Consider the following 25,543-nt stretch of genomic DNA (forward strand, 5'->3'; position numbering starts at 1 on the left):
CTTAGGAAAAAATTATTAAAAACACAAAGAGTCATAGCAGGAATCATTCAAGTGATTTTAACGCAATAGAAGAAGAAGAAGAATAGGAAGAAGCGCAATAGAAGAAGGGAGCAACGGAATGGCTAAAATTTAAATATTCTATAAACGTCGGTTATAATTTTAACAGCAGCCTTAAAAGTGGCTACTGGTGCACATCGCTCTAGAACGCTGTCGTTTCGTTAGCCCAATAGCCTCCACGCCCATGCGCATGACACTTGTGACTTGACTTCCTTTAATTTACAATTTACAAAGACTCCATTTTTATCTCTTCAATAGCAGTAACCAAATCAATGGGGATGGAGGAGAAGCCAAAGAAGATATTGTTTTTATATGCATCTCAGACAGGTAATGCCATAGACGCCGCTGAGCGTGTTGGCCGTGAAGCTGAACGCAGAGGATGCCCCGTCTCTTTGCTCTCCATTGACGATTTTGACCCTGTAACTTCTCCTTTACCCTAAACTATTACGCCTCAATCTTAAACTAGTTAAAATTCAGTTTTGTAATAGTTGTTATTTTCTTAGATTATTTTTAGCTGACTGTCAATCTACCGGACCCAATGCCAAGTTCATGTTTTTTTTTTTTTCGTTTTCTTATTTGAGCTTATAGATTGTGATTAATGACTTATGTGTGACTAGTTGTTAATAATTTTTGTTAGAGTTGTCTGCCGGAGCAGGAAATTGTAATATTTGTGGTGTCAACTACAGGTCAAGGGGACAACCCTGATTCTATTAAGGTTTGTTTGTCAGTATCTCTTTTAAGCTTCTCCTGTGTTTATCTATAGACATATGTGTACATATTTTAACCTTTTTTGTTCGTTTTATTAACTTGCTTGTAGGTGTTTTGGAAGTTTCTCTTGCAAAGGAATCTAACCCAGAATTGGCTTGCCAGTGTCAGCTATGCTGTGTTTGGTTTGGGTGATTCCAGCTACCAGAAGTATAATGTATGCGCTGACTCTACCTAATAAATTCTATTTCATAGTTTCACTGCCACTTAAGCATAAGATTCTCTGAAAGCAACTCACTATGATCCAAAAAAGAAAAAAATCAACTGTTTCAAGTCCACCAGAGGATCTTGATGTCCCTAAGCTTTTACTACTCCAGCTTTTTCTTAAATATAATTCTGGTCTATGCATTTCTTGTTGGGGTTTTAGGCTTATCAGTTCATTATTAGGAATTGCTTTTCAACTTTGTCTTTCCATAAGATATGTTTAGTCCCTTTATTGCAAAGACGGGTCAATTTCTGTACTTTATGTGTTTCTAGATGATTTTTTGCTTGTCGTTTGCTTTGTCGTCCAACCAAATATTTAATCTAGAGAATATATTAGCTTTATGTAATTATGTATTCCATCTTTCAATGTTGATGTATGAATTTTATTTCTGCAGTTTGTTGCAAAGAAACTTGACAAAAGACTTTCAGATCTTGGTGCTACAGCAATTGTGGAAAGAGGTCTTGGAGATGATCAGCACCCTTCAGGGTAATGTTATGGTTTAATCTTGTAGAGAAATAGTTGATTCATTTAGTCAGTGAGGTGCACGTAGGCTGGCCCGGACACTACGGTTATCAAAAATAAAAAGTATGGATTTTGTTGATAGTGTACGGCACTAAGATGGTGCGACACTTCTGTACTGGTATAGCAAAAAGCAAAAGTATTCCCTTATATTTCTGTAGGGATTCCAATTCCATGAATGCTAACGGTGATTCAGCCTCATTTACAAATTCCTTTCTACACCAAAGTAAAACAAAATTATGCAATTAAACTTGATCTTTTTGATTGAGTTAGCACTATCTTCAAAACACCTTATGTTTCCTTCTGTCCAAACTATCTTATCCACCAGATGCTGTTGTTTTCGTCTTTTAAAGCTGTTAAATAGGAGAATCCAATTTGATATGCAGGATGATTATTTGCCCATTTATTTGTCCAAACCATAGGGATTGGATAGCATTAAATTTCTTCTATCTAATTTTTCAGGAGACAGATCTGAAAGAATTATAGGATCATGAATCTTCCTAGCTTTGTAAGAAATGGTGTTTTATATATCCCGAAGGTTTTGCCATCAAGGTGATTGAGGTGGAATACATGTGTTGAAGCCTCTTTACTTTAGGGCTAGAATAGCTTTACTACTTTGGCAAGGCTCACCTACTTATGTTGAATACACCTCTTCCCTCGCCTCTTCTAAAATTCTGCAAATACTCGAGTGGAATTTCAGGTTAAAGGATGAGGGAGGTTGAAGGAGGTAGAGGGGCAGGACCATTATCCACCGAGTTTCGATGATGAAAACAGCGGATTACTTGGTTATCATAACAAAGAATTTTGTACTTTATAATGCTGTTGGTTATCATGGCACCTGAAGAGTGTCTTGTTAATTAGCAGTTGTTCTAGTAAAAGCTCTAATAAAAAAAAATCTTTTTGCAGGTATGAAGGTGCTCTGGATCCTTGGATGTCCACCTTGTGGAAGGCATTGTACCAAAAAGATCCGAAACTATTCCCTAAAGGTCCAGAATGCATGACTTCAAATACGAGTTTGATGGATCAACCTAAAGTACAGATTACATATCATGATGTTGATGAAGGGGCTTTACAATTCTCATCTATCCCAGGTAACTTGCTAAATTGGACTTCAGCAATCAACATCATTTTCTCCTTCAGGTCATTGTCGGTTCAGAGTTCTGGCTGATAGTCAATAAAATATCAATGCATGAAAGCATTTACATGCATGGATTTATAGAGAAACTTACCCCTAAAAGTAAGGATCAATGTCCCCCTCTAAAACCTTGATTGATACAGAAGAGAACTCACCCATAAGTTTATCCTGAGATTTTTACTTTATGCTTTCACTATGGAGCTTTGGAAAATCATTTTCTTGATATCATTTTGATGCACAAGTGCATTTCAATATTGTTCCTTGTGCTTTTCATATTTTGTTGTATGGTTTTGTTGGCCGAAAGGTTTTCTGCCAGTTGTCTTCCAACATGTAGTAGTGACGAAACATCTGAAACTTGCAGATTTCAAACTTCTTGAGATGCAGATTGAGAGCACGCGCTTCATATTACCAGGAAAACTTTCTGGAAAGCACCCACCTGATTGCTTCTTAAAGATGGTAGGTGATCTCCATTTACATTTCTTTTGTTATGTGTCAGGGCATGCAATGGAGCTGTTGCCTGCAAAAGTTAAGGAACTCCTTCCCTCTGAATCAGGGAGTTCGGTTGTGGATCCACTTGTGGTTTATACCAAGCAAAAGTGGAGTTCATTACTCAAACGCATCTATTCGTGTCCTTAACCAGGAAAGTCGATAGTGGAAGTTAAGTGATGTGACAAATTGATAGTATCTCACTAGAAGTAGCACATATACTGAACATCTCTAAGCTTCCACAGAAATGAGATGTGAATGTATCATAACTAGAAGAACAGTTTCTGAAATGAGTCCTCTATTCTACAAAGCACTGGCGTATATTGTGCATTTTCAGAAAGGCTGCTTTTATGATCTTACTTGGAGGTGTAAGATCATTCTTCTCGTCAATGCGATGGTTGTGATCTAGGCATTGACATGTTTTTCTTATTAACTCTATTGATGTAGGGTAAAAATGATCCATTAAGTAAAGCTGATTGTGGAAAAGATGTCCGCCATTTTGAACTTGAAGCTATTTCATCTGTAAGTCAAGTTGTACATTCTTATATCTCTTTTACTCCTTCACTTTATACAATACATCTAATGATTTCCTTTGTAATATCAGTCTATTGAGTATGAGGTTGGTGATGTTGTTCATATTCTCCCTGGGCAAGATGCTGCAGCAGTTGATGCTTTCATAAAGCGCTGTAATTTGAACCCTGAATCATACATCAGAGTATGTACTTGTCTTACGTTCTTGACAGTTGACTCTCTTGTTGTCACTAGGACCCTGCTAATCTTCAAATCTTCCTCCTAGATATTATTTTGTGTTCATGCATCTTTGAAGGTTATTATTGTGTAAAATTTCCGTGGAACATGATTCGTATGGTTTACATTTCCATGTTAATATGGGTCTATTGTCCTAATAAAAAAAATTATCATGTGGATTGAAAAGTACTCTGAATTGTTAAGTGTCTCTGGAAGGAGAAGTGTACAAGTATTGCAAAGCTTTAGGATGGGAGGGATACCCTAGTGGTAAAGACCCTCCACCTCTAAGTTGGGTTCTGTAACCAAGGGAGCAAGTGGGAAAGAACCATTATTGGGCTCCCATGAGATGGAACCTCTTTAAAGTTGAAGAAATCAAAAATAGATAGGTAAGCAGCAGCAAAAACTGTTACAACAGAGGCACCACCAAGACCTCCCTTGTAGGAGAGCTGATATAAAGAGATTTGGGGGGTGGGTGGGGGGGGGGTGGTACTTCTTGCATGGGTATCATATCGAAAAAATCGGTAGATTACTTCAACATCTAGGATAAGTTCCTGAGCACCAGAATCAAGGCCTTGTTAGTAAAAGCATTGAAGTACCTGAAGCTCATTTGCTTTGGTTTAGTTAACGAGAACATGTATACAAATCTGTTTTACAATGTCGAATTTGAGATTTGTTGTCTCTTTTCTTTTATACCTTCTTTGTGGTGAGCTTTGGATCTGCAGTGTTGGCTATTACATCAATTGAAAGGGCAAATTTATCATGTATCAACTCTTGAATTCTTATATTACTAATATGAACTTTTTTTCAGGTTGAGCCTAGAGATAATAAAGAAAATGGACAAAGTCCTGACTTGAGAAATACATTGAAGGTCCCCATAAGATTAAAAACTTTTGTGGAACTGGCAATGGATGTTGCATCAGCTTCCCCTAGACGATATTTCTTTGAGGTAACACAATGGAGTGTGTGAATTTCTTGTCTTTCAAACAGTAATATCCGATGACATGGTATATTTGATATTTTCTGCTGTTGTCTTTATTATTTGCCTGTACTTCACTGATGCATGTTGTGTTCATCTTCCTTGTTCTGCTTGTGTAGTAGCACGTTATGCATGATCACCACATATCAGAGTAATTTAATAAGCCATTTGGATCGTTCATTTCTTCAGGTTATGAGTTATTTTGCCACTGCCGAACATGAGAAGGAGAGGCTTCAATATTTTGCCTCTCCAGAAGGAAGAGATGATCTTTATGAGTACAATCAGAAGGAACGGAGAACTGTACTGGAGGTGATGAAAATATTTCCACTCTTTGTATAGATTAATGAAGTTGCCTTTGAGTGGTCACTGACATTTTCCTTTATTGTTGGATTCTTCAATAATATGGTTTCTCTTATGGTAGATTTTTGTTTCATGAAATGTATAGGTACCATAGTTTAAGAAGACATACTAAGACGCAAGAAGTTGGCCCAGTTCTTTTGGAAGTGAAACTGGTTAGCCAACACCAACTCTGTCATACGTTCACATTACAGCATCTTGATTGTCAAATTAGAAAACTAGTCTCTATAAATGTGAAATCTGTAAGTGAGTATCTTGCACTAGTCCTTTTACTTGTAAGCAATAGAAGCTTGATACCTTAGTTAGGTTACCAACACTACGTTTAGCAAGCTACAGAATTCTAAATTTTTTGCTTTTTGAAATTATGGAGGCCCCTGGTCTTCTCCAATGGAATGATCCTTCTATTAACCAATAATGCCTTTTTATGGTTAACTAATAATGCCGTTTTATGGTTAAGTTATTGATTCACAGGAGATAATTTGGAAATGAACTGTAAAACCGTTTCTGCTGTTATCTGTTACCTTCTTCGGAAAAAACTGTTTCTACTGTTAATATCTCATTTTCTTTCGTTGTTTGATTTTTATACTTTCCATATTGCAATGCAGGTATTAGAGGATTTTCCATCCGTTCAGATGCCATTTGAATGGTTGGTTCAGTTGGTACCTCCACTTAAAACTAGGGCTTTTTCCATCTCTTCTTCTCACTCAGTTCATCCAAATCAAGTACATTTAACAGTTAGTGTTGTGTCATGGACAACACCTTATAAGAGGAAGCGTGCAGGTCTTTGCTCATCATGGCTAGCTGGAGTTGATCCTCAGAAAAGTATGGTTTTTGGAGTAATTTATAATTAAAATGCCTCATTCATTTACTCATGCACCTCTTGTAGCTCTCTGATGATGGTTTTTGGATTATGCTAAACAGGAGTCCTCGTACCGGCTTGGTTTCAAAAGGGTTCTCTTCCTGCCCCTCCGCCTTCACTTCCGGTTATTGTTGTTGGACCTGGCACAGGATGTGCACCTTTTCGTGGATTTGTGGAGGAAAGAGCCCTGCAGAGTCAATCGGGTCCAACTGCTCCCCTTCTTTTCTTCTTTGGTTGTAGAAATGAAGAAAATGACTTTTTGTACCGAGATTTTTGGTTGTTTCATTCACAAAAAGGTGGAGTCCTTTCTGAAGAAAAAGGTGGAGGCTTTTTTGCTGCCTTTTCCAGAGACCGACCACAGAAAATCTACGTGCAACATAAAATGAGAGAACAAAGCGTTAAGATATGGAATCTATTAACTGAGGGTGCAGCTGTGTATGTCGCAGGCTCTGCCAACAAAATGCCTTCTGATGTGCTGTTGGCATTTGAAGAAATTGTATCTAAAGAAGGCGGGGTTCCAAAAGAAGCTGCAGTAAGGTGGCTTAGGGCATTGGAAAAGGCAGGCAAGTATCATGTTGAAGCATGGTCTTGAGCACTCCTTGGTATTTTTTCCAGTTTCACCTTAAAATCTAGGGATGATTAGCCAAAAAACCGTGCCCTTCTCAGTCATCTTATTTCTACATGATTCTTTTAAACCATATTCGTTAGTGAAATTTGTTTCTAGTGTTCTCAGAAAGAAGCTGGCCTATTGAGAGAACAGTCACTAGTAAGACAAGTCAGTTATTCCCAAGGATGAGGTCTCTTATCAATTTGGAGAGGGTTTTTATCTGCTTGTTGGAATAAGTTCAATATGGAGTTTCCAATAGGAGCTCTAAATCGAGAGCAAACCTCAGTATGGTGCAGCATTTATGTTGGGGGAGATTATTTATGATATGAGTATTTTGTCTGTGTGAGATTAAGAGATTTTGAAGATGTATTTCTCTGGCAGGAATCCAGAGGCATAAAAGAAATAAGATTGAACCGATAGAAAGTATCTCAATATTTTCAATTGGCTTGGTTGATTTCTTTAGCATGATAAGAAATGTAGGAGGATTTGGCTAAATTGTATAATTGATCTACTATTTGGTCATTCTCCTCTTCCTATTTTCAAGCTTAAGACTACTTGACAGATTCTTTTATTTGATTAAGAATGAAGATATATGAAGCACAGTTTGGAGAGTGATTAACAATCATTTTCTTTAGAGATAGGGTGGTCAAGGTTACAAGTTAAATTGTAACGCACGCTTATTGGATGTTGAGAAATTTTTGGGAGTAACAGGTATTATCGGGAGAAATTCAAAAATAGCTAGATTTATAAGGGGTAATTGAAAAATAGCTACAGTTTCAAAATGAATCGAAAGTTAGCCACGTTTCATGTAAAGATAAATTTGAATGTAAACACTGTTCAAAATTCAGAAAATATTCTAGTATAATATACTGGAGTTCCAGTATAATATACCGGTTCAGCATAATATGCTGAAAGTTCATACGCAGGTGCTCCAATCTCCAGTATATTATACTGGAACTTTTCGCGTGTTGGACTTCCAGCATAATATGTTGGAAGTTCATACACAAGTGCGTCAATCTCCAGTATATTATGCTGGACCGGTCCGTGTTGCAGTAAAATAGTGGCTATTTTTCAATTACTTTTCAAATGCCGGCTATTTTTAAATTACCAGTCTGAAAACTGGCTAGTCCGTGCTATTTTTACGGTATTATCCAGATGATGAAATATGTTAATAGCCGTCACTAATTGTAGGGAGAAAGTTTATAATAATATTAGTATTAGAGGGTATTTGGATTGACTTATTTTAAGTATTTATTGGCTTTTAAGGACTTTTTTAGTTTTTGTGGTGTTTGACAATGATAAAAAATGCTCAAAAATATTTATTTTTTGGTATAAAAAGTACAAAAATAAGCCAAAAGACAAATTGGGTATTAACAACTTATTACTTTTGTTTTTTTAGCTGATAAGCTACTTTAAGCCAATCCGAACACCCTCTTATTTAACTTGCCATGCCTATTCGAATTCTTTTTATAAGAGAAACAAAAATGCAGTTCTCAAAAGACTACAATCTAAATCGAAATATTGCAAAGTATTGCGCTTCAGTTAGGTACTTTAGGTTGTCATTGTGGTAGAAGGGAAACTGAGCTCTCTTATCCAGAATTCCCAAGTCTCAACCAGAGGTTTCCACTCTCTCTTTCTCTCTGTCTGAAACTTACTGATCAACAGATAAAAGCGGTCAAGACTAAAGATGATGTTATCAGTAGCAACACATCCCAAAGTAAACTTGGCTCACTGTGCGTTTTCTTCTCACAATCTTTTTCCATCCAAAAATATCATCTTTCCCAAGCCCCGCTCATATTCTCCGTCATTCCATATCTCTGCCTTGAACCCCAAAAGAAATCTTGGCGTTTTTGCTTCCAAAGCTGCCGGTGCCGTAGCTTTTGCGGAAGAAACCTCAGCTGATGGTTCTGCCCCCTCAGCTCTCCTTCAGAAAGAGGTCTCTCTCTCTCTCTCTCTCTCTCTCTAGATACACATACTTCATCTGAAATTGCTTGGCATTGTTTGAATGGACGAAAAGATGATGACTTTGAAATCATAAAGTTATGTCTGCATAAATCACCATATATATTCTTGTACCAAACAATTTGTTTTTGCAATCAGTTGGACCTTCAACAGCTTATGTCTATGTCAAAATGTGAATGTGAAAATTAACTTTTTTCTAACTATAAAATGTGCCAATTTTGAGGGGACAGAGTGAACACACACATTGTGTGTGCGTGTGTATAATATATATGTATATATCTTATAAGTAGTATAATCTAGTATGATTCATTTTGCTGCTCTTGGTATTGTTGTTATAACTGTTACAATCTGTAGGATGTACATAAACTCGGGGTGATGGTGAAGCCAATGGAGAAACCTAGGATAGTGTTGAAGTTTATTTGGATGGACAAGAACATTGGAATTGCGCTGGACCAGGTAATTCCTGGTCATGGTACAGTTCCTGTGAGCCCTTATTATTTCTGGCCTAGAAAAGATGCTTGGGAGGAGCTTAAAGTTTTGCTGGATAGTAAGCCCTGGATATCCCAGAAGCAGATGATCATTCTTCTTAACCAGGCCACTGATATCATCAATTTGTGGCAACAGAGTGGTGGTGATTTAGCGTAAGCTGTCATCGAACAAGATTTATCTTGCTGCCACTGAATGTCATAATTCTGTTTGTTGTAACTTATTTCACTTAAAAAGGTTAGTACCTATTAAAAAAAATCACTTAAAATGTTAGTCAATCGTGTGCAATTGATTCTTGTAGATTTCCTCAATTCTTTTCATATTATGAATTGCAATTTAGACCTTGTAATTGATGATGTTACAGAGTTTTTGTAATCCCAAGATGATTTCTTTTTTCCTATGTGGTTACTGCTGGTTTTAATTCTACTTCATGAAGATTAATATGAAACACACAAGGATAAATTTATATTAATTTACAAATTTGGCTGTAACCGCTGTTGCTGATTATATTAGTGATAACAGATAAGATTACCTGTTGCCTCCTGTAACTTTTTGTTTTGCTTTTTATTAGGGTTCTGTTTTGGTGTAAGTAGTATGGTCACCTATTGGTGATAGGGTTCTTTTATAGTTGTACTGGTTGTTTTGTAAGCTGAATGTGGTCGATGCTTGTTTCAGAACTTCTGAAATTTGCTCTATTTCAATTAATATTACTGACTGATTCAGTTTTAAAATTTAAAATCATCAAAAAGGAAGGAAGAAGAGTTTCTCTTGGCCATTTTAGGTGCAATTACATCTTCTATTTACAATCAACATTAGTAAAATCAGCGAGCCTTAAACTTGTATTCACTATTCACCAAGTACTTGTAATATGTTGCTTAGATCTTAAATGAAGAAACTGTTTGCGTGAAACATCTAATTGTGAATCTTGCTTCTGTTCTTTTGGATTTCATTATGATCTATTTCCTACATGAGATCCCCATCTGAGGAACTCTTACAAACTTAACTAACATCAAACCCTAATCCCATAAGTGGGGTCTGGGGAGGGTAGTGTGTACGCAGACCTTACCCCTACCTTATAAAGGTAGAGAGGTTCTTTCCGATAGACGCTCTGCTCTCACAAACTTAACTATCTTTCAAAATTTCATGATGTTACTTATCTGATTGGAGAAAATCTAATTGCATTTTCTTTATCCAAAACTTGCTATTTGATTCACTTATGTTCCAATTGATTGTAATCATTGTGTAATACTCTCATGTTAAGAAGGATAACTAGACGTCAATTCTGATGCGCCAAACAAAAGATGAGAATGTAATAAAGGTATTATCTCAACTCTAAGTCTGCAGAACGAATGTGATTGTTTACTGATCTATATCTAAAGTATGTCTGTCTGCAGAAATGATCTAGTTTAAACATAAAGCTAAGATCTCCCCCCCAGATCCCCCCCCCTCAAAGCAAGTTCCGATCCTAAGAAAAATAATATGAAGAAAGCTAAGTGCTCAATGTAGCACCAATGAATAAGATGATTGGAGCTAGTAGTTCATCCCTGAATAGCTTCTGCAGAAATGATCTAGTTTAAACATAAAGCTAAGATCCCCCCCCCTCAAAGCAAGTTCCGATCCTAAGAAAAATAATATGAAGAAAGCTTGGTGCTCAATGTAGCACCAATGAATAAGATGATTGGAGCTAGTAGTTCATCCCTGAATAGCTTCTGTCGCATGCAGCTGCTCTATTGATGTTTCCCTAGGAACCTTGTCTGATGCTGCTTTTTTCTTTCTGGGCCCTGTGGCATCTCTTCACGACTCTGTCCCTACTGAAAATGTATGGTTGCATGATTGCAAAGATGCTTGCCAGTCAACCATGCCTTAATCCTTGCTCTTATTAGGCTTGGATAGATCCAAACAATTCTTGCTGGTAGTGCTGCTGATAGAGAAGCATCAGGCATTTCATACTATCTGACTTTTCTCCAATATGATCACTGAAGCTGCTTCTGTGCCTCCCTCTTCACCTATAATAGTAAGAAATCTCAGGCCATTTGAAGTTTCAATCATAATTAGTGATTGCCATTAAAATAGTTCTTTAAAAAAAAGTACCTTGAGAACATTCCTCTTTGCTGTTAACCTTAACTTCGATTATGATATCTGAAGTTTCTTCATCCTCTGCACACAGAGTGACACCACAATGGGCCGCAATATCATGAAGCATATTCCTTCTTTTCCCTGATCCTGTATGACGTTTCGATAGCTTGGGTATCATCTGGAGAAATGTCATGATCAGATTAGTTTGAGAAGTCAATCTCCTGTAGATTTTAGGGGCAGGGGGATAAAGTGCACATCATTCAGCTCCTACCTTAGGATGCACGCTACAATTATTTCTTAATTCAACACATTGAGCCGCAAATTCATTCCCATATCTCGAGGTGAAAATCTCTCGAAGTTCATGCAGCTCTGGGAATTCTCCCCATCTTGAAGCTGCAAAAATCAAGCTTGAGATTGCCTCTGCGAGCTCCTCAGGACATTGCCTGTTTAAAAATTGGCGGGTACATCGTCAAGCATTGTAAAAAAAGGAGGTAGGATTCTTCTAGTAGTGGATAGCCATCCGAGAGAGGCCCAATCTAGTTGTAGATCTCGATAAGATAGGAGAAGTACTCACCCTTTAGTTTGTATCAGCACCCTTTTTTCGATTAGGAGATGGCAGTAGATTTCCATCATTGCAAGTGCATCTAGTGTGTTCTGTTCCTTGATAACATGTTCGACCTGTGAAGTAAAATTGATGAGAAGTTGAATTGCTTGAGCCTTGAGAAGAAACCATCATGCAAGAAAGGGGGAGTAGGGTATATCATTAGAACCTACTCGATGAAGGGCATCTTCTTGGCGACCAAGATGGAGTAGTTGGATAACGTCAGAACGGGTAAGTGAGCACCTAACTTGGTGTTGATTTTTGAGAATGGCAATCCTTGAGATGGCAAGGTTAGACAGTGTTGTAACTCTTGATGCCTTGAATTTTCTTCCAAAAAGTCCCATGTTTGTTCTTTGTTTCGTTTGTATGAAGCTCTTGAGATAGGCTGCTGATGGAGTGAAAGCTTGTTTATATATAAGCGAGCACGCACACATGCAAATTGAAGGAGTCTTATTTAGGAGAAGCAGCTGTTGTGGACAAGTTGATATCTTAATTCCCTTTGTTTGATAACGTATTAGACTCTATTATTCCAACCTTTGAAGTTGTCAACGACATTGTTCAATTCATGGATGATCGACGGCTGTTGTGGAACATGTCAAATACTTCAATTCGATAGCCTTCCATTTGATAAACTAAAACTACTACTATTAAAGAACAGGCGAGTGCTAGAAAGACCTGGCAGCCTTTTTACACTTTTTCCTGTTTATTTTTTGATTAAGACGTTTTCATGTTTATTAACTAATCCAACAGCTATTTCGTGCTGACTTGTTCAGCATCATTGGTATCGTTCTTTTTTCAACTTTTCACTTTTCCAGTTACATTTTTCTTTCTTCACTCAGAAAATAAATGTTCTAGAAAATTATTTTATGATAAGAACCATGTAAAAAGCAACCAATGGGACTAAAAAATCTAACCAGGTATCTAAAATTTCGAATGCACAGCCAAAACTATTTAATGATGTCTTCTTTTTCCGCTGGAGTGGCCATTAAGCAGGAAAATATTGGTCTGTGTTGCGATATACGTTTAAATTGAAACTTGCAACCATTCACTTTAGATGCACATTACTAAAAGTTTAAAGTGAGATAAGTTGGTTTCAATAGTTTCAGTCAAACTTTTAAGCAATAAAATTTGACATAACGGGAAAGACAGTGGATGTAACAACATTCCCACTTTGTGAAAAGCAACAGAAGAACAGACGAGATAAAAAAGGACCACAATAATGCCACTTTCCGTGGAGACCAGCTTGTCTTCCATAGTAGTTCTTTGATTAAGAAGTTGAGAAAAACAAAGAAATTTGATTGTTAAAGGCAATAGAGATGCTCTTGTTATCTCACCATATTCTGTAAACGAGAACATTCTATTTCGTTTAACGTTTATACATTTGATTGGATAGTTAAGAAAAAGGACTAAATAGTAAATTATCCACCAATGTTTTTCTCCTTTCACTTTAGTAAAAGGTTATTTATGTACGAGAGAATTCTATCTGTTTAAGGGGAGCGAATTCTCGTACACCTTCCTTGCCCCGGAAGTAGGAATAATAGTATTGTGGTCTCATGTCCCAGCCAATTAGTTAAGTAGCTATCAGCATTTGAGACGATGATATTTTTTTCTACAAGGGACATTCTGTAAATTAAGCACAAAAGATACCGAGGTAAGGCAAGAGCCGATTTGGCAACTGGGAAAAAAGTACCTAGTCTAACTTTAGGGCACGATTTTACTGATATAATATCCATTATACAAAAGGGTCCGAGTATCCAAGATTTGCCACTGGGAATGAGGAAATAAAATGTACTCCACACGGCAAGATATATAGGAAGGAAGTCACACACATTTAAAATGAAGAGAAGAAAAACAACGTATAATGGAAACTATAACAGGTCAAATAGCACCCAGTTCAATCCATGTCATTCGTCAAACTCATGCATGTGATCTAATAGATAGTTTGCAGCCAGCTCCTCATTTTTGTTGCACGCAAAGTATACTTCCAATACTAAAGCTCGATCAAACCCCATAGCTTCAAGCTGCCAAAATAATATCACTAACCGTAATAGACAATACATGAAATTTATATTAGCTGACTATATATCTTGCATAGCTGGTCCATCAGCATTTTCAGCTATCAAAGTAAAAACATTCGCATTAAAACATCAATAATTGCAAATGCAATCTTTCTCAGAATGATTGTGACACAATTCAAAACCCAACTCTCAATATGGCCTAGTGTTACGTCAAAACATTTGCAACAGTTAATTACCCATTTAAGTTCCCCGTGACATTTTAACCTTCTAGATTCTATTATGAAATAAGGTCTACCATTGACGACTTATTTGATGAAAGCTAAAGGATAACTAAATAACTTACACGTTCAATAGCCTCACGCTCTTCAGGTGTAACAGTCACCGCTTGTGGTATTGCTCCTGCCATCTGCCCGAGCGCATTCCTTGATACACCATATAGTGAGAAAATCAGTCTTGCATACATGCTCAAGATGGTAAAGAAAGGATCTAGAATAGATTGACTAAGACACATATAGAACAAGCTCTAAAATGCAGAAAAACAGTTTAGGCGGGTAATAACAGATGTTCTCACCCCTCCCCTTCAACAGGTTCATTGATGAGGCGCAGGAAGTCGGGTTGATGCTCTTGAATAAGCCGCATCAAATGCGGATTTTGCTTACCCAACTCCTGGAGCATAGGCTGCAGATAAACAAATGTCATGGTTCTAGCAAGTCTGAAAGTACTTGGAGCAAACAAACAATTAGTCATAGCATGTATAATCCAATACCTGCAAGATTTGTGGATTGGCTTGAACCATTGCTCGAAGGGCCTGGAACTGTTAATGGAGAAGGATATAAAATTATGCTTTCAAATTTATATAATCTATTTTGGAGAAAGTGTATAACCCACCTGTGGACTATTGCGTAGAAAATCCAAATTTCCAGAACCGGCATTTGAACCCACATTTGGTAGACCCTGATTGGGTAAATACAAATTTAGGATAAGGCCAGAACGAACAATAAGTAAGCAAATTTAACCTTCCAGGTATACTTACTACCTGAGGAAACAGATCCAAAGGATTAGCATTTGGCCCACTGGAAGGAACTGTGGGTAGTGAAGCCTCTTGCGCTGAAGGGTTTACAGCCTGTCCGCTGGCAGGAGCAGCAGCTGTAGGGGCAACAGGCGGAATTTCGGCTTGTTCAGGAATACCCTGAAAGAAAATCATGTGTTTTCAGGATAGGCTAAAGATGCAACCACAGAAAATAAAAGAACATAGCGGTGTACACTTTAATAAGACAACAAACGAGGACGGAGGACCATATAAGATATTTTCTTAATTCATTTATTAGTCCCATTTCCTAAGCATAACAGCTTAAAATGGATATTAAGAGCCCGTTTGGATTGGCTTAAAAGCTAGTCAAACCAGCTATTAAGCACTTTTTAGCTTTTTGGAGTGTTTGGCAAAAGAAAAAACTGCTTAAAAAAAGCCAAAAGTTGGCTGAACCTAACTTCTCCGTTTTTAGCTTAAAAGTCATTTTATTTTGACCAACGAAATTACTTAGAGCCCGTTTGGATTAGCTGGAAAAAAGTAGCTTATTAGCACAAGTGCTTAAAAGCAGCTTTTAAGTACCGGAGCTTGTTTTATAAATAACCAGTTACCTGTTTGGATAAAAGTGCTGAAACATAAAAAAAATTGTTGAAGTGTTTGGTAAACAAGTGCCGGTAAGCACTTTTTTCTATTAAAACGACAGAAATATCCTTAAAGTTGTTTAACATTATAAAAGAGCTGATTTCTACAATATATTTAATTTTGAATTAATGCAAATAAATAATAATTTAATTTGATTACTTAAGATAATTTTATAAATATAATTCTTGAACACACATTTTCCACCAAGTAAACTTCCATAAAATGAAATGAGCTCATTGTTCTTCATAAATAAGAAACAACAAAAATGATGCATTCTAACTTCTTGTTCTGAAACATTTCATAAGTTAAAGCTAACACTTCAAATATATTTTTAAATTGATTCAAATAATTACAAGCATCAAGCTTCACAAATTTCATTAGCAATCAAATCACGAAGACCCATCCAAAGGAGATCACTTTGTTCTTCTACATTTCCCGCATCTATATTGTTATTAGCTCTTGAAGATGTACCAATATCAATAGATGGAACACATCTCTCATTCTCAGCTGCTCGGAACATTGCATTTTTTTCTAATATAGCTGTGAATGCCATAGTAGCCAGTACGATGTCTCTTTGAGTGTCTGTGAGAAGGCACGGGAGAAAATATGTTATTGATATTAGATGAACAATACAATACAAGAGGTCCTTATTTATAGCTATACTATACAAGGACATACTACTCTTCTACCAATGTGGGACAATACTACACTATATACATGCTGTAAACTAACACTCCCCTTCAAGCAGGTGCATACAAATCATATGTACCGAGCTTGTTACATATATAACCAATACGAGGACCAGTGAGAAACTTGATAAAAATATCTGCAAGTTGATCATTCGACCTCACAAACTTTGTAGCAATCTCTCCTGAAAGTATCTTTTCTCTGAAGAAGTGACAATCAATCTCAATGTGTTTAGTTCTCTCATGGAACACCGGATTTGATGCAATATGAAGGGCAGCTTGATTATCGCACACAAGTTCCATCCGACTGATTTCACCAAATTTCAACTCCTTGAGCAATTGTTTGGTCCAGACTAGCTCACATGTTGCCATAGCCATTGCTCGATATTCTGCTTCTGCACTAGACCGAGCAACTACATTCTGTTTCTTGCTCTTCCAGGACACCAAATTTCCTCCTACTAAAACACAATATCCAGACGTAGAACGTCTATCAGAAGGTGATCCTGCCCAATCAGCATCTGAGTATCCAATGATCTGCTCATGACCTCGATCCTCAAAGAGTAACCCTTTGCCTGGAGCCGATTTTATATATCGAATAATGCGGACAACTGCATCCCAATGACTATCACAGGGAGAATTCATAAACTGACTTACAACACTCACAAGATAAGAAATGTCGGGTCTAGTCACTGTGAGATAATTTAATTTTTCAACCAGCCGCCTATAGCTTGCAGGATCGCTAAGCGGCTCCCCCTGTCCTGGCATAAGTTTAGAATTCGGATCCATCGGAGCGTCAACAGGTCTGCAACCTATCATCCCCGTCTCCTCAAGAATGTCTAAAGCATATTTTCTTTGAGAAATAACAACACCTGAGCTAGACTGGGCAACCTCAATACCTAGAAAGTACTTCAATCTGTCTAGATCCTTAGTTTGGAAGTGCTGGAAGAGATGCTGCTTCAGATTGGTAATACCATCCTGATCATTGCCAGTAATAACAATATCATCAACATAGACTACCAGATAAATACAGAGACTTGAAGCAGAGTGCCGATAAAACACAGAGTGATCAGCTTCACTACGAATCATGCCAAACTCCTGGATAACCGTGCTGAACTTACCAAACCAGGCTCGAGGAGACTGCTTTAGACCATAAAGTGACCGACGCAAGCGACATACAAGGCCACGAGACTCCCCCTGAGCAACAAAACCAGGTGGTTGCTCCATATAAACCTCATCCTCAAGATCACCGTGAAGAAAGGCATTTTTAATGTCCAGCTGATAGAGGGGCCAATGACGAACCGCAGCCACGGATAGAAAAAGGCGGACTGAAGCCACTTTAGCCACGGGAGAGAAGGTATCACTGTAATCGAGCCCAAATATCTGAGTATATCCTTTAGCAACAAGACGGGCCTTAAGTCGATCAATCTGTCCATTGTATTGGTTATATATGTAACAAGCTCGGTATATATGATTTGTATGCACCTGCTTGAGGGGGAGTGTTAGTTTACAGCATGTATATAGTGTAGTATTGTCCCACATTGGTAGAAGAGTAGTATGTAAGACCTCAGATATATCATGGTGGTCAGCAGAGGTAAATAAAGGTTTAGACTCAAAAAATGTGACGTCAGCTGACATAAGGTACCTACGAAGATCGGGAGAATAACAACGATATCCCTTCTGAATTCCCAAGAGCTAAGTTATGAACAAAACACATGCTCCCAAAAACACGAGGTGGAAGAGAGTATAAGGGTGACTGGGGAAACAATACTGAATGCGGAATCTGATTCTTGATGGGAGATGAAGGCATCCGATTAATCAAATAACAAGCTGTGAGAACTGCATCGCCCCAAAAACGCAGCGGAACACGAGATTCAATTAGAAGCGTGCGAGCAGTCTCAATAAGGTGCCTATTCTTTCCCTCAGCAACTCCATTTTGCTGAGGGGTATAAGGACAAGATGTCTGATGAATAATTTCTTGAGAAGTCATAAACTGCTGAAATTGAGAAGATAAATATTCTAAGGCATTATCACTGCGAAAAATGCGAATAGAAACACCAAATTGGTTTTTGATTTCAGCACAGAAACTCTGAAATATAGAAAATAACTCAGAACGATCTTTCATTAAGAAAAACCAAGTACATCTTGAATAATCATCAATGAAACTGACAAAATAACGAAATCCCAAGGATGAATTGACTCTACTAGGACCTCACATATCAGAATGAACTAAGGAGAAGACAGACTCTGCATGACTCTCAACACTACGCGAAAAGGAGGCTCGGGTATGTTTCCCAAGTTGACACGACTCACAATCTAATGTAGACAAACTAGATAAACTAGGCACCATCTTCTGAAGTTTGGATAAACTCGGATGTCCTAAACGTCTGTGGATTAGATCTGGAGGATCTGTAACTAGACATGTTGTGGAAGGACTGAGTGAGTTAAGGTAGTAAAGGCCTTCCGATTCACGTCCTGTACCAATTGTCTGTCCCGTACTGCGGTCCTGCATAATAAAAGAATCGTCAATAAAATATATACCACAATGGAGGGCACGAGTCAAACGACTAACAGATGCAAGACTAAAAGGACAGCCAGGGACATAAAGAACGGAATCTAGGGTGATAGAAGACAAGGGATTAGCTTGTCCAACTCCTTTTGCCTTAGTTTGACATCCATTGGCTAAAGTAACAGTGGGAAGAGACTGTGAATATACAATATTTGACAAAAGTGATATATTACCAGAGATGTGATCAGAAGCGCCGGAGTCCATGACCCATGGGCCAAGAGTGCTAGACTGGGAAACACAAGCAAAAGAATTACCAGTAACAGAAGTATCAGTCTGAGCAACTGAGGCTACTTGTGGAGATGTCTGCTTACTTGCTCGATACTGAAGGAGCTCATTATATTCTTCTTTAGATAAAGAAAATCCTTGGTTACCTGGAGTCTCGGTCTGAGCAATGTAAGCATTTTTGGGTGGACGACCATGTAAGGAATAACACATTTCACGAGTGTGTCCAAGTTTGTGACAATAAGAACACTTGGGTCTAGATCTTCCAAAACGACCTCCTCCTCGTCTATGCTCCATAGTTTGAGATGCCCGAACATCCATTGTCTGGGATGCAAGAACAGAGGAATCAAGTATCTGTGATGAGATCACTGGTGGACTTGGTGCTGCAGCAAGGCGGAGTAATCGAGAGAATAATTCATCAACTGTCGGGACAGACGGACTAGCCAAAATCTGGTCGCGTACTGAATCAAGATCATTAAGAAGTCCAGCGAGGGTAAGAACGAGAAACATCTTCTGTCGCTGCTCTTGTTGTTTTTCCACACTAGCAGAAACTGGCATCAACTTCTCAAATTCCTCCATGACTGCCTGTACTTGACCCAAGTAAGTAGACATATCCAATTCCTGCTTCTTTAAGTTTGTCATCCGTGATATCACATCATAGAAGCGAGATATGTCATTAGTGTATAAGGTGCGTGCCTTTGCCCAAACCAAATAACATGTCTGGAATGGACGAAACAAGGGCATCAACTTGGAATCAATAGATCGCCACAAGATGCTACATAACTGAGCATCGATTTTTGCCCAAAGTGCTATTGTCTTTTCATCTCCATCGCTAGACTGTTTGATTAGATGATCTTGAACACCTTGACCTCTACACCATAACTCGACAGATGAAGCCCAAGCTAAGTAGTTTGAACCTCCCATTAAAGGTTCCGAGGTAATAATAGCACTAGAGCTTCCAGAACTCATGTTTCTAAACCCAAAAGCATCAAATCCCAAAGACATTGTTGCAAATTATTACCAAATAGGAGAAAGAATCAACGGTAATCCACTGAAACAGTGTACGGAAACACAGAAACAGAATACAGAAATATTGTAGCTGCCGGAATCTATTGTAGCTATCGGAATAGTACTATAGCTGCCGGAAAAAAACTCAACGTTGTCGGAATGAAATGAAAACAGTAGGGGTAGGATCGGAATTACCAGGCGACCCAACTGTTCTGAAGGAAGATTTTCAAAAAATGACCGGAAGTGGTCGTACGCGCCGGCGCGTGAGCTCACGCGCGTGAGCTTCTGGTGGCGCGTAAGGAGGCTGCTGCCGGAGTTTTTCATTGGGGTTTGGTTACCGGACAGTGACGACTCTTGTGGTAGTGTTGGATTTTGCACAACACTGACAGAAATGAAGCAGATAGAAAATAGCCTTAAAAAAAGTACTGATTTCTCTTTCCCGGAATCGCTGAAATTTATGCACAGCGATTTCTCTTTCCCGGAATCGCTGGAATTTATGCACAGCGATAAGTCTCTCACAATTGCTCTGATACCATGTGAGAAGGCACGAGAGAAAATATGTTATTGATATTAGATGAACAATACAATACAAGAGGTCCTTATTTATAGCTATACTATACAAGGACATACTACTCTTCTACCAATGTGGGACAATACTACACTATATACATGCTGTAAACTAACAGTGTCAATATGATAGAAAGGCTTGTCTCGCAAAATAGACCACCTTGCTTTCTATACCCCAAATGTGCGCTCTACAATATTTCTACAAGAAGAATGCAAATATTTAATTTAATTCGTCCTCTTGGTTCTCGCAATTGTCGTGTCGCACCGTGGCGAAATTATGCTAGGTGGCATCTCACATTATCTCCTTTGTGTGAAGTCATATATCCTTTCATGTGTGGATATCCTGCTCAAGCCATGTAACGGACGATATCTCCCTTTCTTTAAATTAAGGAACAATCGTTACACAAGTTGAAGGGATATATAGCTCTATATATCCGCACATGAAGGGATATATGGCTCCATACAAAGGAGATAATGTGAGATACCACCTAGCAGAATTTCGCCGCGGTGCGACACGACAATTGCGAGAACCAAGAGGACGAATTGAAAATTTAACTATTTGCATTCTTCTTGTAGAATTATTGTCGAGCGCACATTTGAAGTTTGGAAAGCAAGGCGGCCTATTTTGCGAGACATGCCTTTCTATGACACTCAAAGAGACATCGTACTTGCTACTATGGCCATTCACAACTATATTAGAAAAAAATGCAATGTGGATGATGCATTCCGAGCAGCTGAGAATGAGAGATATGTTCTATCTATTGATCATGATATTGGTACATCTTCGAGAGCTAATAACAACATAAATGCGAGAAATGTAGAAAAACAAAGTGATCTCCCTTGGATGGATCTTCATGATTTGATTGCTAATGAAATTTATGAAGCTTGATGCTTGTAATTATATGAATATTGTATTTGAGTCAATTTAAAAGTATATTTGAAGTGTTAGCTTTATGTTTTAGCTTTAATTTATGAGATGCTTCAGAACAAGAAGTCAAAATGCATAATTTTTGTTCTTTCTTTTTCTTATTTATGGAAGACAATGAGCTCGTTTCATTTTTATGGAAGTTTACTTGATTGAAAGTGGTGGAAAATGAGTGCTTAAGAATTATATTTATAAAAACTATCTGAAATAATCAATTTAAATTGAAATTAAATTAAAATATAAATTATTATTTATTTGCATTAATTTAGAATTAAATATATTATAGTAATCGGCTCCTTTATAATGTTAACAGCTTTAAGGATATTTCTGTCTTTTTAACAGGAAAAAGTGCTTACCAGCACTTGTTTACCAAACACTTCAACAGCTTTTTTTAAGTTTCAGCACTTTTATCCAAATAGGTAACTGCTTATTTATAAAACAAGCTACAACACTTAAAAGCTACATTTTTCAAGCTAATCTTAACGGGCTCTAAACCCTAGAAATGAATAAACTAGAAAGGCAATGCAATACACAACGTGAGAGAGTGCATGTTTTGGATGACCTAGAAAGAAATGCAACAGAAATTTGAGGAGTTGGAAAAACTCAATGCTACACAGTAAGAACATTATGTTATTTTTGTGTATGTTTGGAGTACACAGCAAACCCCATGTTTATATAGATGATTGGATAGGATTTTAGAAGCTGTTTTTGTATAGTGAACTCTCTCTTGTATACAACTTGTAAATCGGGGCTTTCAATAAAAGCCTCTTTTGTCAATAAAAGCTACTCCCTGTAATTTCAATTTATCTCTCTCTTCATTTTAGGATGTTCCGAAATGTTTTGATGCTTTTCCATTTCTATCTATCTTTCACAACTTCCATGAATTCAAATCAATTTGATATGAGCTTTTGTTATTTTTCGCAATAGTTTACCTAACACTCTATTGGTTTCATCCACTACGACTAATATACCACACAAGTCAAAATGAGTATTATAAACTCCATGCCCAGTCAAACACCGTTAAAAAAATTGAAAGAGGGGATAACTCATTAATCAAAAAACAAATGCACAAAATGAAGAAAAGGGAGGGAAGGTTCTCTCCAAGGTCAAGAAGGTGAATTAATCCGCATCTCTCACATTAACCAGACAACTAGATTCATCATTTTAACCAATTAAGTGAGAAATTGCAGAAGAAAAATATCCTCGTGGAAGACAAACCAGGGAAAGAGAAGGATAACATAGAGAGAGAAGGAAGGTGATCATGCAGAAGGAGAAGAAAATCAACACTGTACTACATGATACACAGATACTCCTGCACAACCAACTACCACGTAAGTTTGAATTTACCACATAGAAAGTCCAACCAGGAATGAGGTGCAAGAGAATGAACATGGACAAGGATCTCAAAAGCAAAATTAGCTGCAGACTCACAGAATACAAGTAGTCAACAGCTCTCTCCGGATTGTTATATGCTGCACGTAAAGCACGCACAACTGTATCCCTATCCCAACTTCCACCACCCATATCAAGAATTTGTTGAACTGTGGCCTCCAAGTTACTTCCAGCAACAAGGTTTGACGCTGCTAGGTCATACACATCTGTTACAGTACTGTTTGACAGAATGGAGTAATACTCAATAAAGACAAGACTAATCACATAGTAAACGCGAGCATAAATAAAAGGGAGGTCCCTAAAACAATCATGTCATATGTATTCACCTAGCATCACCAGGCACAGGGGCAGGAGCAGTAGCAGACTCAGAAGTAGATTGTGGACTGCAAAGCAAACAAATCTTAAAACTAAACCAACAAAAACAACAAAAGGGAAAAGAAATTTCAAGTAAAACCTACCAGTGACGAAACCAAAGATACCAGGAAGAGAAACTTACGGTGCAGCACTTGCAGCGGGAGCTTGAGGTGCTGTTATTGTCTGTCTAGCTTGGGCTTGCCCAGTGGAACTAGCTGGTTGTGCCTAGTCAAACAGTTGTTATCAGCTCTCAAAATCTAGATTGACATAACCATCTTTCAACTGCTTGAATAAAATATTGTTACACTTGCAGTGCTACACGGAAATGGCATGGGAATCGATATTCTACAAGAGAAAATGAAAATATAGCCATTACTCAAAGCCGTATCTCTTTCCGCAATAAGTTATGTGGCAAAAATTACTTAAATGTAGTCTCAACCATCAAACCAGGGCTGAAGATCGCCACACCAAGCAATAGATAGAGGTGCATAAATGCATCTAAAGCGAAGATATATTTTATTCTGAAAGCAAAGAGTGTGGTGGTGATGCAAGCAAGAGAAGAGAAACTTAGGAAGGTATTAAGCTCTCACCGTATCTGAAGGAGCTGCTCGAGAAGACGAGGTTCCAGTTGATGAGGCCTTATTCTACAATAACCACGAAAATATGGACAGTACCAACATCAGCCAACAAAACAAAAGACATATTCACACAGCTCACAGAAGAAGAACTGCCCTTCCAATTTCAAGCCCCTCCCCCTAAACTTTTCTCAAGTCAAGCTAAACAATAGAAGAGCCTATTGCTCAGCACATGCTTGTAACTGCACAGTTGGTACCTTGGAAAGCATAATGACCACGAAACTATTTTCAGCAACTTTGTTTTCCTCAAGCGTTGCAGTGTCCTTTAGAACTTTACCCTGATGAATAAGCATCTGTTGTGCAGCGGGGTAGAAATCTTGTCCCTGAACTGATTCTATGTTTTTCTTCACATCCGCAACCTGAATAATCAGCCATTTTGGTCATCAGCTTATGCAAAGGAAAGGGCAAGGGAGGGAAAGGAGGGGAAAAGAGGGAACATTACCAGAGAAATGATACATAATGCAACACTAAAACTAATAGTAGGATTAATACATTTATATTCAAACATATATCCCCTATTTCAACTAAGTATGATATGGCCGCATGACATGCCTGATCAGGCAACTTGATATAAGAAGTCTTAAAACCAAAACACCTATATCCACAACCACTGTCCCCAGCAAATATAAAAAAGCTAAGTAATTCAGATCACCTCCCTCCTCCCCCCCCCCCCCCCCCAAAAAAAAAACCCCACACACACACAAAAGAAAAGATAAACTATATCGAAGCTTGCACCTCTTGAACAAACCACAAGTTGAAGCACTTTTTGCAACCCAACTTTTATGCAACTAGTCCAACTACCATGGCCATTATGCAAAATGGTACAGGGAACATTTTACAACACCAGCAACAAGTAATTGATCGTCAAGTACTGCAATATTTGCAGTACAACAATTAAAAACTAATGAGAAGTAAACAATTATTCGGGAAACGCCAAATTCAAGTACTATTTAAGCAGTAACATAAGCATGACCCAAAATATTTACTAAGCAGCATTCAAACGTATACTGAAGTGGTTCCCTAAAACAACATGAGCTGCAACTAAAACCCTAATCAGATTACAATGCCGCTAGAGCTAATTAATTTGACGCTCAAATTAGATTGCTAAAAATTAAAATTTTCGAGCAGCGTATACGATATAAAATAAGAGAAAAAGGTTGATAATTACGGTGTCTTCCGGTTTCACTTCGATCTCAAAGTGAGTGCCTTTCAAAGTCTTCACAAAAATCTTCATCTTCAAGCTACTGTTTACCCGTTCCTCTACTCTCTTTTTTTTTTTTTGGAACCGGCACGTGCAACTTCCGGCCGCCGGCCGTCGCAGGCGGAAAGATTGCAGAGGGAAGAAAATCTGAAGTCGGAATCACAGTGAAAACCGTAGCTGACTTCTCTGTCGTGCTTTATATAGCCGATGGAAAGGCAATTATTTGGTGAACGCCCAAACTTGACAGCTCATATTTGGCCAATAATATGATGCCGTGTGGAGTGCAGCTTCCGCCAGTTTCTTCGGTTTACTGTTATCCGCAGTATCTACAGTCTTCTAATTTGACAAAAGAGGATCCAAGAAAATAAAAAAGACCAAAAGAAAAAAAGAAAGATAAGCAAGTCTTTTAATTAAATTTAAGAAATTGTAGAGTGCTCTATTTTAAGCACTTCATATGTTAAA

The 25,543-nt window shown here is 37.9% G+C and overlaps 4 protein-coding genes across 7 annotated transcripts; 2 read left to right on the forward strand and 2 right to left on the reverse strand.

The window, feature by feature from the left end:
* The first annotated feature begins 291 nt into the window (after nt 1-291).
* On the forward strand, nt 292-7,267 carry LOC104113826 (NADPH-dependent diflavin oxidoreductase 1). 4 transcript variants are annotated; one of them, XM_018776871.3, is made up of 12 exons: nt 292-476; nt 695-772; nt 875-979; nt 1,422-1,513; nt 2,453-2,637; nt 3,016-3,137; nt 3,615-3,689; nt 3,772-3,882; nt 4,723-4,860; nt 5,080-5,199; nt 5,853-6,069; nt 6,169-7,267. In XM_018776871.3, exons 1-12 carry the CDS (start codon nt 330-332, stop codon nt 6,696-6,698), a joined length of 1,920 nt encoding a protein of 639 aa, XP_018632387.1. In that variant the 5' UTR covers nt 292-329; the 3' UTR covers nt 6,699-7,267. The 4 variants fall into 4 exon arrangements, with proteins under 4 accessions (XP_018632387.1, XP_009622418.1, XP_033516588.2 ...); XM_009624123.4 differs by having other exon boundaries at nt 3,043-3,137; XM_033660697.2 differs by lacking the exons at nt 292-476; nt 695-772; nt 875-979; ... (3 more) ...; nt 3,615-3,689; nt 3,772-3,882 and adding an exon at nt 5,336-5,489.
* Nucleotides 7,268-8,179: 912 nt separating this feature from the next.
* LOC104113829 (small ribosomal subunit protein cS23-like) lies at nt 8,180-9,892 on the forward strand. Its single transcript, XM_009624125.3, has 2 exons — nt 8,180-8,649; nt 9,030-9,892. Exons 1-2 carry the CDS (start codon nt 8,401-8,403, stop codon nt 9,318-9,320), a joined length of 540 nt encoding a protein of 179 aa, XP_009622420.1. The 5' UTR covers nt 8,180-8,400; the 3' UTR covers nt 9,321-9,892.
* Nucleotides 9,893-10,606: 714 nt separating this feature from the next.
* Nucleotides 10,607-12,472, reverse strand: LOC104113828 (uncharacterized). Its single transcript, XM_009624124.4, has 5 exons — nt 12,012-12,472; nt 11,812-11,915; nt 11,509-11,680; nt 11,253-11,415; nt 10,607-11,167 (listed from the first exon to the last, which is right to left on the reverse strand). Exons 1-5 carry the CDS (start codon nt 12,270-12,272, stop codon nt 11,106-11,108), a joined length of 762 nt encoding a protein of 253 aa, XP_009622419.1. The 5' UTR covers nt 12,273-12,472; the 3' UTR covers nt 10,607-11,105.
* A 1,057-nt stretch (nt 12,473-13,529) lies between these two features.
* On the reverse strand, nt 13,530-25,371 carry LOC104113830 (ubiquitin receptor RAD23d-like). The gene is made up of 12 exons (XM_070195155.1): nt 25,049-25,371; nt 24,078-24,239; nt 23,836-23,889; nt 23,388-23,470; nt 23,218-23,274; nt 22,931-23,108; nt 14,893-15,045; nt 14,745-14,810; nt 14,623-14,670; nt 14,428-14,534; nt 14,200-14,278; nt 13,530-13,859 (listed from the first exon to the last, which is right to left on the reverse strand). The coding sequence occupies exons 1-12, from the start codon at nt 25,112-25,114 to the stop codon at nt 13,743-13,745; spliced, it is 1,170 nt and encodes a 389-aa protein (XP_070051256.1). The 5' UTR covers nt 25,115-25,371; the 3' UTR covers nt 13,530-13,742.
* Between the last annotated feature and the right edge of the window lie 172 nt (nt 25,372-25,543).

Source organism: Nicotiana tomentosiformis, chromosome 2 (assembly GCF_000390325.3).
Source record: "Nicotiana tomentosiformis chromosome 2, ASM39032v3, whole genome shotgun sequence".
In the NCBI taxonomy this organism is placed as follows: domain Eukaryota; kingdom Viridiplantae; phylum Streptophyta; class Magnoliopsida; order Solanales; family Solanaceae; genus Nicotiana; species Nicotiana tomentosiformis.

Bases quoted from the DNA above. Each gene is read 5' to 3' on its own strand.
- LOC104113826 (XM_018776871.3), top strand. From the start codon at position 330: ATGGGGATGGAGGAGAAGCCAAAGAAGATATTGTTTTTATATGCATCT. The intron at 477-694 runs GTAACTTCTCCT...AATTTTTGTTAG, and splicing joins CCATTGACGATTTTGACCCT to AGTTGTCTGCCGGAGCAGGA. The intron at 773-874 runs GTTTGTTTGTCA...ACTTGCTTGTAG, and splicing joins ACAACCCTGATTCTATTAAG to GTGTTTTGGAAGTTTCTCTT.
- LOC104113829 (XM_009624125.3), top strand. From the start codon at position 8,401: ATGATGTTATCAGTAGCAACACATCCCAAAGTAAACTTGGCTCACTGT. The intron at 8,650-9,029 runs GTCTCTCTCTCT...TACAATCTGTAG, and splicing joins CAGCTCTCCTTCAGAAAGAG to GATGTACATAAACTCGGGGT.
- LOC104113828 (XM_009624124.4), bottom strand. From the start codon at position 12,272: ATGTGTGCGTGCTCGCTTATATATAAACAAGCTTTCACTCCATCAGCA. The intron at 11,416-11,508 runs GTAGGAGCTGAA...ACATTTCTCCAG, and splicing joins ATTGTAGCGTGCATCCTAAG to ATGATACCCAAGCTATCGAA. The intron at 11,168-11,252 runs GTACTTTTTTTT...TTACTATTATAG, and splicing joins CAAAGAGGAATGTTCTCAAG to GTGAAGAGGGAGGCACAGAA.
- LOC104113830 (XM_070195155.1), bottom strand. From the start codon at position 25,114: ATGAAGATTTTTGTGAAGACTTTGAAAGGCACTCACTTTGAGATCGAA. The intron at 14,535-14,622 runs GTATTGGATTAT...GTTTATCTGCAG, and splicing joins CCAATCCACAAATCTTGCAG to CCTATGCTCCAGGAGTTGGG. The intron at 13,860-14,199 runs GTAAGTTATTTA...TTATTTTGGCAG, and splicing joins AGCGTGAGGCTATTGAACGT to CTTGAAGCTATGGGGTTTGA.